Below are 12,585 nucleotides of genomic sequence, written 5' to 3' on the forward strand. Positions count from 1 at the left end.
CAGAGGCGACCCAGGGTGGGGTGCAGGAGGTGTCACGTGCGTGCAGATTTCTGCCAGTGTTTGCTGGCCAGGCCCCCTCCCTGTCCAGTGGCTCCTGGAGCAGGCTGCAAGCTGTGACCCCGGGGAGACGGAGAAGCGAACACTTTGCTGTGGCAGCTGCAGGGAGGGGCAGCCGAGAGCAGAGCGTGTGCGTGTCTTTGAACCGTGCCCTCTGCCCACCATAAGCAGGTCCCAGCCACCTCTGATAGGAACAGTGAGAATACAAGTAAAAAGAGTAAAATGCAGCTCCGGCCCTGCTGTTTCTGGCAATAACATATGGAACTCAGCTGGTGCCAGCCAAGAGTAACCTGGGAGCTGTTACCCAGCACAGTGATAAGGGCCCCCCTGGGCATTCATTAGAACACCTGCATTTTAATTAACCCCAAAGGCCATTCCACAGAATGGTATGTTATGACTGAGCTGGGATAATCTGTCTACAGAGACTAATTATAACTTCCACCTTCTGCCACTTCAGTCCGGTTCCCAAATAAGATGCCCACCACAGGAACAGCAAGAAATGACAGCGATGAAAAGAATTGCAAAGGGCCTAACTGACACTGTTCTGTTGTGGCAGCAGCAAACGGATCCATGAGCTCAGTGCTGACAAACCCCTAACACACCCCTGCTTCCCTGGCTCTGTCACACCCTCTGAGTGTGGGGTCTATGGCCTGGTTTAGGTTACAGGGCATGCCAGCGATGTAGCTAACCACTGCTAAGCCTTTAGCATCGAGGCACAGCAGAGGTGCAAGACGAGCCTTACCTGGCTAGTGAAGGAGCATCTTTGTTAAGTTAAATCAACCTTAATTCTCTAAACATCCTTTCCCCATGAACACTGGTTGTGCAAAGAGCTGGGTAAGAGAACATGCCCAAGATGCAGAGTGATGTTCATCCCAGTGGAAAGAGAAGGGATGGTGTTGGGGGTAATGCTCAGACTGGAATCCTATACCACTGGGTCAGATTCCCGGCTCTTCCACACACTCATTTTGTGACCTCAGACAATTCAATCAGTCGGAGATTTTCAAGAAAGCCAGTAGGAGTTAGGAGCCCAAAGCCCACTGCACTAGAATGAGTTTTGGGTGCCTGGCTCCTTCGAAAATCTCACCCTCAAATTCTCTCTGCCTCAGTTCCCCCTTGTAAAATGGGGCCAGTAACCCTTCCTATGTTTGTGAACTCTCAAAGGCAGGGACTGTCTCACGCTGTGTCTGAGCAGCACCCAGAACACTAGGGACATGATCTTCCTGGAGTTGCTAGGGACCACAATACTGCCAGTCTTTATTGCATTGCAAAAAGTGATGCCAAGTGGTGCACGGGACATATGCTATCCATCTGCACATCACTGACTTTCACCCTCACAGATAATCACACAACTGCATGAATACATCCAGGTGCACAAAGAGACAGAAGGGGGCACAGAAGCGGCAGCTTATACTAACCAAGGAGAAAGCTTTGCTGGTGACACAGAGCGCTAGGTGAACACCGGGCCCAGTTACCTCCTATTTCACACTCCAGGGTTGAATTCACTGGCTAGTGCTATTCAGTGAGAGAGACTAGTTGATAAATAACATCCCATGTCTCCTTACGATTTTTGGGTTAGATTTTCAGCTGGTGGAAATCTACATAGTTCCTTTGATTCCAAAGGAGTTAGTCCTGATTTACACCACCAGGGTGAGTGACAGAGGGGAATCAGCCCCATTGAACCCAATGGAGTTACTCAGGATTCAGATCATGGCGAGTGAGAGGAGAATCTGCAGTCTGGTGGAAATGAGGATCCGGCCCTTTCAGGTTAATACTGCTACCTTTATTTATGCCAGCTGAGCAGCTGGTCCTCGGGGTCTGTGAGTGTTCTCTAAAATGATGCAAAATCTCAGTTAATTGGTGACTCTGCTGAGGTCTCAGACCAGGAGCCTGGAGGGGATTGAGAGACCGGGTCCCAAAGGGACCTTGGGTGATTTAAAGACCATGGACAGACTAAAGGCTGTGGGAAGCTGTGAAAAAGCTCTGGGGCTCTGCAGCAGCGTGTGGCGATAGGCTGTGGACATCCTTGGCTACCTTCGGAGACGATTAGGTCTGCAGGCTGCATAACAAGAGCGCAGACCCGGCACCTCTCCTGTGTGATGTGCTGTTTTGGATGAGAAATCTGGACACTTCTACACAGGGGTCACGGTCAGGGGGAAGAGGAAAATTCCATTCAGCTGTATCGTCCTCTCCCAATGCAGCCAGTGTAAGACATCTGGTCTGGTAAAGATTTTCTCTGTGCCTCAGTCTCTTCCTGTCTTGAAATCTGTCAGTCTCTGCCTCACTCAAGGATGATCTCACAGAAAAATCTGTCCATCCATCTTTCCGTGCTTTTCTCTGTGGTACCTGTCTGTCTGTCTCTCTGTAGTGGCTGTGTATCATTTATCTCTCTCTCTCTATTTATCTCTGTGTGGCTATGTACACACCACAGCTAAGGACGGTATAAGTTACATTGTTCAGGGGGTTGAATAAGCCAGCGTAAGTTACACTGACCTAAGCGCTGGTGTGGAGAACTCTGTGTCAACGGGAGAGCTTCTCCCACTGACATAGCCACTGCTGCTCGTGGGGGCTGGAGTATTTAAGTTGACGGTAGAGCTCTGTCCCATCGGCTTAGCCTGTCTGTACTAGCAGTGCTACAGCGATGCTGCTGTAAGCTCTGTAGTGTAGCCAGCAGGAGATAAACCCAACACGGCAGCTTCTCCCTTCCAACAGCACCTCTCATGGATCGGAAAAACTCCCTGACAAAATGCAAATAGACACTTCATTTTTGTCCTTCAAATCTGACCTTAAAAATCCCGTGTTGTGATATTCACAGAACACAGCCTGCTGATCATGGCGGAGTAGATGACAAGCTGTCACTATTCCTCTTCCTTCCTTTTCCCTTTTTCTCTAACCCCCATAAAAATTCATATCATTAACAAAGCTGGGAAAATTCTTCACCAGATTTATTTGTTTGTATGTTGCACCCTCACTCTTCACTTTAACACAAACACAGAGCAGCACCTACATAGATAAAAATGAATCCCTGCTAAAACAAAGTACTCCACTGCACATACAATAATCCCTCTGCAGAGAGGATGAGAGAAAGAACAAACCATATATGACAAACATTGGTCACATCACCTCATCCACCAATGGAAGGCTTTAAGATGCTGTGGAGAGCCTTATAGAATAGAGTTGAAGAAATTATAACAGGAGAGGAGAGAAGAGATGAAACTGGAATCGAGTAGAATAGAACAGGACATCCCCTTTGTCTGTTTGTCTTTGGATGACATTTTCTCCTTCTGAGTTCTACACTGCAGAGTGAGGACCTGATCCCGATAGGCATGAGAATGATGTAAATATGAACTACTATGAGTGAAAGTGAGTAGTGGGGTGACATGCAGTAAAGAGGCGGCAGTGGAAGGAAGGGTGAGCATTGCAGCGATAGGATGATATATCCTTTTGTTTCTGTAACTCATGGGCATTATTTCTCTCCCCTACCCCAGGAATGATTCCCATGTGGGGTTGGTCAACCGCACTGTGGTGACTCATTTCATCCTATCAGGAATCCCCAACACTGACGGCCTTCAGACCATCCTCTTCATCGTCTTCTTAGCTTTCTATCTCTGCACCCTGCTGGGCAACCTGCTCATCTTAGCAGCCTTCCTTGGTGACTCCCGCCTGCACACCCCCATGTACTTCTTCCTCTGCAATCTCTCTGTGCTGGACCTTGGATTAGCCTCCATCAGCACCCCCAAGCTGCTCGCCAACCTCTGGGGTCAGAGCAAGGTCATCTCGCTGGGCGGGTGCATGTCCCAGATCTTCTTCTACCACTTCCTAGGCAGCACCGAGTGCCTGCTCTACACCGTCATGGCCTTTGACAGGTATGTGGCCATCTGCCACCCGCTGCGCTACCTGATCATCATGAACTGGAGGGTGTGCGCCATCCTGGCTGCCGGCACCTGGATAACCAGCTCCTTTCATGCCACCATTCTCACCAGCCTGACCTTCACACTGCCCTACTGCGGGCCCAATGTGATTGACTATTACTTCTGTGACATCTTCCCTGTGGTAAAGCTGGCCTGCGCAGACACGCGCATCATCGAGACCGTGACCTTTACCAACACTGGGGTAGTGACCATGACCTGCTTCTTCCTCATCCTTGTATCCTACGTCCGCATCATCTACTCCATCCTGAAGATTAACTCAGCCAAAGGGCGACGCAAAGCAGCCTCCACTTGCTCCTCACATCTGACGGTGGTGACACTGTTCTTTGGGCCCTGCGCCATCATCTACACGCAGCCACAGCTGAGCAAAGCGCTGGTGACCGCTATTCAGATCTCTACCAATGTGGCCACGCCCATGCTGAACCCAGTCATCTACACGCTGAGGAACAAGGAGGTGCAAGGGGCTCTGAGGAAACTGAGAGGGGGTCAGATGACTGCACTTTGATGTGCTGCATCTGCAGAAGTAGCATGTGGGTGTACATTGAAATATGTCTACAAATTCATCCGCATGGCTCTTATGTGGCTGGTGTGAGAGTCTGTCTCTCTTCTTCCCCAGACAGCCTCACCTATCTATCTGGAGCTCTACAAATCATAGAAATGCTCCTAAAAGCATCTAGCTGTCTTAGACATGCTTTAAGGCTGACCTGTTGAAAGGTGCCTAAGGGATAGGCACACTGGGTCTGCATTAAAATTAATAGGAATTGGAGATCCAAATCTGGTAGCTGACTTTGCTTTGCCTTATTGCACAAATCTGCAGAAGCCAGGGCAGCATCTTCTGCAAACTCAAGAAAGGGAATCAAATAATTCTATTCATCATCTGACAGAAATCACATGTCAGCAGGAACCTGTGCTAGAGAGCTGCCTAACGATCCTGGGAGAACATTTGGGTTTTCAGCATGTCCTGAAGATCAATGGATTTGTTGTAAAAAATTTCATAACCACGTAAGTGATTTAGGAAGGTAAATCCAATTTCCATAGAATCATAGAAGAATTTGGTTGGAAGGGACCCCAAGAAGTCATCTAGCCCAGCCCTCTGCTCAAGGCAGGACCAACCCCAACCACATCAGAAGTGATGGAGGCATTTAGGAGTCTAAGGGTATGTCTTCACTGATGGCGGCAAATTCCACTATCAGATTGATCTATCCAGGTCGATTGAACTGTCAGTGAGGACCCCCTCAATCGATGCGGAAGTCGACTTGTGGTGCGGCAGAGTGAAGAAGCCGCGCACAACGGAAGTTAAGAAGTTGACGGGAGTTACACAATCTACTCTGCGGAGCTTGCTTAACTCCCGTTGACTGCTGCGGAATTTTAAGGTAAGTGTAGACCAGACCTAAATCTCACTGAAAGGCCGTGGGATTGAGGCTCCTGAGGACCAGATTTCAAAGACATTTTATCACCTAAGAGGGTTTTCAAGAGCACCATAAGTGAGTCAGCCACTAGCCTCCCATTTACTTTCAAAGAGGGTTGAGCACCTGATCTATTTAAAAGCCTTAGTAAATTCCACTAGGCACATAAACCCCTTTGTAAATCTAAACATTAGGCTGAGGATATTTAGACACCTAGCAGGATTTTCAGAAGCACACAGGCACTTCACCCCCATTGAAATCAACCGGAGTGAGATGTCTGGGGCCAGATTGTTAAAAGGGGGACAGAGAGCAATTTCCTGCAATATTGTGGATAAATCTTACTGCATGCACGTTAATACCTTGGAAGCCCATTGTGTTAAAAATGCAGCTGTGTGTGTGTTATTGTGAAGAGAAGAGACCCCATTGTGGGGTTTGGGGGTCTCATCACCTAACCGAGCCCATAGTGGCGCTGGGGTGATCTCTGCTAAGCTTATTAGTCTGCATGTAGGTTCTTTTATTGTTTTAATAGGTTTTCTCTATGATGTTTTTAACCTTAAGAATGAACCAGGCTTGCTTAGACAGAACTGGGTGGTAAGTTGTACCTGAGGTAATTACACAGGGCACCACTTCTGAGGGGAGAAGCGAAGCAGGGCTGCTCAGGCAGAGAATCTTTTGAGGGAAACACACAGTGAAGGGAACTGTTCAACCTGGAAAGACCCCAGTCAGCAAGGAGAGAGATGTGGGTTTCCATCCAAGAAAGGCAAAGGCCAGGGAACTGGGAGCTGAGAGCGTTGGCCCTTGTTGGACCATTAAGGGAAAATGCAGGTGCAGTTGCCCTGAATTGTAACAAAAATCTGTGCCTAAACACCAAGATCCATTTGAAAATCCCACTATGTGCCTATCTGCACCTTTGAAACCCTGAGAGTTGGGAGCCTATGCCCCACTGAATGTCAGTGAGAACTGGGCTCCTTAATGGCTTTTGAAAATGGGACTTACTCTCCTAAGTCACTTAGGTGGTTTTGTAAATTTTACCCTCTGCTCAGACAGAGAGAAAGGTAAATAAAAAGGAAGAAAAAAAAGCTAATAGAAGGTTTAATGGATGTGAGAACTTTACACTCGTCACCTGCACTGTGTTTTCGGCTTGTGCTATGTATGTATTGTGTCTTGTGCATCCGTTGCACTTGAATTTTCAGTAACATGCAGTGTGTATGAAGCCTAAACCTGGGACTAAAGTGAGGATTTTTTCCTTTTTCCCACCCTCAGCTGTTTTATTGGAACTTGTCTCTAAGTTGCCTTAGCTTTTTCTATGTGTGCAAATTAAAAATAAATCTGGAAGCCAGTGTGTGGAGAGGACTGGACCCATTTATTAGACTGGCAAACAAAAAATGAAATTTAACAAAACAACAAGAATATGAAAGGAAAAAGAGTTGGACTTTGAGGCTGTGATTTCCAAATCATTCTTTTCTCCCACCCATTTCTCCTATAAGTTCTGTGGAGCAGGTTCTGTCTCTCACCAGTGTGGGTGCCGTGCCCATTACACTCTAATGGCCTTCTACAAAAAATATTTACATATTTTTGTGAATTGTCATCAACTCTTATGAAATGGGTTTTGGCCTATAAATGGAAAAAAAATTAAAGTAAAATCAGAGGTCGACTTGTTAACATGACCCCTTTAAGTGCTGCAGTGCAGTGAAGATGTCGTGCACAACAGAAGTTAAAAAGTTGTCGGGGATTACACAACCTACTCTGCGTAGCTTGCGTAACTCCCGTTGACTGTCGCTGAATTTTGAGGTAAGTGAGGATCAGGCCTAAATCTCACTGAAAGGCCCTGGGATTGAGGCTCCTGAGGACCAGATTTCAAAGGCATTTAATGACCTAAGAGGGTTTTCAAGAGCACCTTGAGTGAGTCAGCCACCAGCCTCCCATTTACTTTCAATAGGAGTCGAGCACCTGACCTATTTAAAAGCCTTAGTAAATTCCACCAGGCATATAAACCTCTTTGTAAATCTAGACGTTAGGCCGAGGATACTTAGACACCGAGCAGGATTTTCAGAAGCACGTAGGCACCTAGACCCCATTGAAATCAAGCAGAGTGAGATGTCTGGGGCCAGATTTTTGAAAGGGGGGACAGAGAGCAATTTCCTGCAATATTGTGGATAAATCTTACTGCATGAACTTTAATACCTTGGAGGTGCATTGTATTAAAAATGTAGCTGTGTGTGTGTAGCCTGATTTTGGGTTTATTAGTTATTTAATAGGGTTATAGGCTTGCCAACTGATCTGATCAGAAGATAATGTGGTTCTTGTCCCTGAACCAGGCTCCTGAAGAGTTTTATAGGGACCCCGGAGTGCAAAACAGGAAGGTTCTCAGTGATAACCAAATCTGTATAATTTTATAAGCTTTTATTAAGATAACATAAAATGATAGACAAATGACTGATATGGAGAAAATGAACAATCAAAGGGATAATGGATAATACAATCTTAATTTTAGAGACTCATATGGTGTATATATTTCTACTATATGCTTTGGATTAATAAACTCACACCCTGCCCTGATGACCTGGTTGAGAGAGATGTCTGGTTCCTCAACTCTTGAGTAGAGGGGTGGAGTAGGCAATGATCGAGAGCTAAGAACTATAAGACTAAGACTAACACTACAAATAATACTAAGTATAAATGAAGAAGAAAAATCTTAACACTAACTAAAGGAACTTCAAGCAGGAGTAGCTGATGATCGATCACCCCAAATAGCACGAACTGCCCCTTCTTATACCCCAAGAATATGGGTCCTCCTTCTAAGTCCAAACTTGAATTTACCACCCCCAAACTATTGGGGTACATATATTCTATAGGCTGATAGGTTCGTGCGTATTAATGACACATCCTTTCCAGATGGTTCCAGATAGTCTATTTATCTCACCTTTGTTATTTCTGGCCCTTTGTGGGTTCTGTGGTGAGCCTGTAAAATTTTCTTGGGGCGTAACCTGTGACCTGTCCCCCTGTTTTGATGCCTCCTGACTTATCTAGGGTAAAGGTTATGACTATATACGTCTTATCCTTTTATACATCAACACTTATCGAGGCCAAAGGTCCCGAATATATATATGCTAACTGCGTAGCTGTCATACAGGATGTGGCCTGTAAGGTACCTTGCACTACAGCAAAATATATAAATTATTAACTTTATTATAATCGAACAATCATACTTAAATCCATAAGAAAAGATATATATCTATATAATGCAAGCAAGCAGGCTAGTCCTATGGGCTACAGTGTGTGTTATTGAGAAGAGAAGAGACCCCGTTGTGGTGTTTGAGGGACTGATCACCTGATCGCACCCATAGTGGAGCTGGGGTGATCTCTGCTAAGCTTATTAGCCTGCATGTAGGTTCTCTTATTGCTTTTAATAGGTTTTCTCTGTGCTGTTTTTACCTTAAGAATAAACCAGGCTTGCTTAGACAGAACTGCATGGTAAGTTGTACCTGAGGTAATTACACAGGGCACCACTTCTGAGGGGAGAAGCAAGGCAGGGCTGCTTATGCAGAGAATCTTTTGAGGTGAAAAGACAGTGAAGGGTGTTGGGGAAATGTTTATCAGTGTGATTTTGGTATCCTCCCCTCCATCTGATCCAATGGACTCCATTTTGAAATTCTGAAATCCATCTTGAGTTGGCAGGATGGTGATGCTTGGCAGGATGCCAAGGCCTAATAGTCTACCTAGAGACGGGGTAAAAAGCCCGGCCATTTGAGTGCCATGTGCAAAGCACTGGGGCCGTGTGCATAATGTGAGTGCCAGGTGCACCACGCAGCAAGGCGGGAAAAATCCTGGCTGCGGATTGGCTCTGAGGGACCTGAACCAAAGTGATTTAAGGCTGCGAGGGCCACAGGCAGGGGCTGCCTATCTTAGTGGCAGAGCGGCGAGGGTGTTCTGTTTACTTGCACGCCCTTCCCCAGACCAGGCCGAGAAGCAGACGTCTGACCAGGTCGGGAGCAGCATTCCTTGGGTGGAGCGAAGCAATAACGTGAATATGGACCAGAGACTGAGGGATCCAAGGGGTTGTGTTATTGGTATTGGGCCCGGGGTTTATCCCCACAGTTCATTCTTAACGCCAGGGTTTTCAATAAAAATTTAGTCCATGGGTTGTCCCTTCAGTAAATTGTTATCTGATCGGATTGAACACCGGCGTGGTTATTCAGTCAGTCCCCAGTGATAGATCCGGAAGTCAGGGCAAGCGAATCTTTTCCTGTAACAAGGGAACTGAAAATACCCCAGTCAGCAAGGAGAGAGATGTGGGTTTCCATCCAAGAAAGGCAACAGCTAGGGAGCTGGAAGCATTGGCCCTTGCTGGACCATAAGGGGAAAATGCAGGTGCAGTTGCCCTGAATTGTAACAAAAACCTAGGCCTAAACACCAGGATCCATTTGAAAATCTCACTATGTGCCTATCTGCACCGTTGAAAATCTGGCCGTTGGGAGCCTATGTCCCACTGAATGTTAGTGAGAACTGGGCTCCTTAATGGCTTTTGATAATGAGACTTACTCTCCTAAGTCACTTGGGTGATTTTGTAAATTTTACCCTCTGCTCAGACAGAGATAAAAAGATAAAGAAAAAGGAAGAAAAAAAGCTAATAGGAGGTTTAATGGATGTGAGAACTCTACACTCATCACATGCACTGTATTTTGGGCATTTGCTACGTATGTATTGTGTCTTCTGCATCTGTTGCACTTGAGTTTTGAGTAACATGCAAAGTCTATGTCACTTAAACCTGGGACTCAAATGCATATTTTTTCTTGTTTCCCACCCTCAGCAGTTTTACTGGAGCTTGTCTCTCTCTAAGTTACCTGTGCTTCTTCTTGGTGTGCAAATTAAAAATAAAGCTGGAAACCAGTGTGTGGAAAGGACTGGACCCATTTATGAGACTGGCAAATAAAAAGTGAAATTTAACAAAACAACAAGAATATGAAAGGAAAAAGAGTTGGTCTTTGAGGCTGTGATTTCCAAATGCGCAAGGAAGTTAAATGTCTGCAGCAATTAGAAAACTAGTTAACATCAGGCCTCTTTGACATTTCCAACCTAAACTGGAAGTGTGATATTAGAAGCTAGACAAATGACAATCGCTTTGGAGCTCAGTCCCTACCTGATGCACTGTGATACAAATCATTGTTTTCTCCCACCCATTTCTCCTGTAAGCTCTCTGGGGCAGGGTCTGTCTCTCACCAGTGTGGGTGCAGTGCCCATTACCCTCTAATGACCTTCTACCAAAACAAAAATAATAATATTTTTGTGAATTGTCATCAACTCTTAGGAAGTGGGTTTTGATCCATAAATAAGAAAAAATTAAGATAAATGAAAGAAAGGCACCCGAGGAAGATAATATGAGCCATGCTGCTTGTCCTTTTCCCTGCAGGACAGTCCACACTACCACAACATTCCGGCATTAAAAACAGCCCTGACTGAGGGAAGAGCACCCCCTCCTGACTTGCTGCACCACTCCCAGCACTCAGCATCCCTTTGTACGGCCGGGGCTCAGTCTGAATTATCTCTGTTGTTTCTTTGCCGTTGTCCAGGAAACCAATTTCCAAAGAGCCACAAACCCAGAAGAGGGCAACTGAGCAAAGAGAACTTGGAATGGAAGAGAGGTGCACAGCTGTGGACAATTACTTTAAATAGGGCTGTCACTTCTGATGGACAATGGGAAAGCTGCATTGACCTCCAGGCCCTGAGCACTGGATGGCTGCAGAGGGAGAAGGAGGGAGAGCAGGTGACTATAGCATTTAGTAACTGAGAACGGTATCAACTCAACACACCTACATTTAAAGAGCCCATGGGAATTATTTGCAAAGCATTATCCTGTGGCTAGGACAAAGGAGTGGGACACAGGAGATCTGGGTTGAAGTAAATAGAATCATAGAATATTAGAGTTGGAAGAGACCTCAGGAGGTATCTAGTCCAACCCCAATTCAAATCAGGACTAACCTCAGCTAAATCGTCCCAGCCAGGGCTTTGTCAAGCCACAGTTTGAAAACCTCTAAAGATGGAGATTCTACCACTTCCTTAGGTAACCCATTCCAGTGCTTCACCACCCGCCTAGTAAAAAACCTGTTCCTAATATCCAACCTAGACCTCCCCAACTGCAATTTGAGATCATTTGAGACCATTGATCCTTGTTCTGTCATCTGCCACTACTAAGAACAGCCTAGCCCCATCCTCCCTGGAACCACTTTCAGGTAGTTAAAGGCTGCTATCAAATCCCCCCTCATTCTTCTCTTCTGCAGTCTAAACAATCCTAGTTCCCTCACCTCACCTGAAAAATCATATGCTCAAGCCCCCTAATCAATTTTGTTGCCTCCGCTGGACTCTTTCCAACTTGGCTACATCCTTTTTGTAGTGGGGGCGATCTGTGCAAGATTCCCTATTTGACCTTGAGTAACTCACTGAATCGCTTTGTGCCTCAGTTTCCCCATCTGTTAAATAGGGGTCATTTGTCTCTCTCATCCATTAAATGTGTATCCATTTCAGACAGTGACAGTCTCTATGTGTCCATGCAACACCCAGCAGAAAGGGGCCCACATCTGAGTTCCAGTCTGTAGGTCCTACCAAAATATCAATGATAAGAATCAGAGTCGACCCAGTGTGGGGGCACGAGGGGTCAAGTGACGGTGCAGATTTCTGCCAGGGTTTGCTGGCCAGGCCCCTTCCCTCTCCAGAGACTTCTGGAGCAGGCTGCAAGCTATGGCCATGGGGAGACAGAGAAGCAAACACTTTGCTGTGGGAGCTGCAGGGAGGGGCAGCTGCGAGCAGAACGTGTGCGTGTCTTTGATCCGTGCCCTCTGCCCACCAACAGCAGGTCCCAGCTGCCTCTGATAAAAACAGTGAGAATACAAGTAAAAAGAGTAAAATGTAGCTCGGCCTACATTTAAAGAGCCCATGGGAATTACTTGCAAAGCGTTATCTTGTGCTAAGACAAAGGAGTGGAACACAGAATATCTGGGTTCAAGTACAGGTTTTGTGGATTATTGCGTGTGTGACATTGAATTACTCACTGAATTGCTTTCTGCCTCAGTTTCTCCATCTGTTAAACAGGGATCATTAAATCCTTTGTCTCATCCATTTAATGTGGATCCATTTAAGATAGTGACAGACTCTTACTATGGGTCTGTTCAACACACAGCAGAAACGGGCCCAGTCTGAGT

At 46.0% G+C, this 12,585-nt stretch overlaps 1 protein-coding gene across 1 annotated transcript; it reads left to right on the top strand.

Annotated features, from left to right (window-relative positions):
* Positions 1-3,561: 3,561 nt before the first annotated feature.
* Positions 3,562-4,488, top strand: LOC137163282 (olfactory receptor 10D3-like). Its single transcript, XM_067563459.1, has one exon. It carries the CDS (start codon positions 3,730-3,732, stop codon positions 4,486-4,488), a length of 759 nt encoding a protein of 252 aa, XP_067419560.1. The 5' UTR covers positions 3,562-3,729.
* Positions 4,489-12,585: the final 8,097 nt, after the last annotated feature.

Source organism: Emydura macquarii, unplaced genomic scaffold (assembly GCF_026122565.2).
Source record: "Emydura macquarii macquarii isolate MOO-44397 ecotype Brisbane River unplaced genomic scaffold, CSIRO-AGI_Emac_v2 contig_2497, whole genome shotgun sequence".
Lineage (NCBI taxonomy): Eukaryota > Metazoa > Chordata > Testudines > Chelidae > Emydura > Emydura macquarii.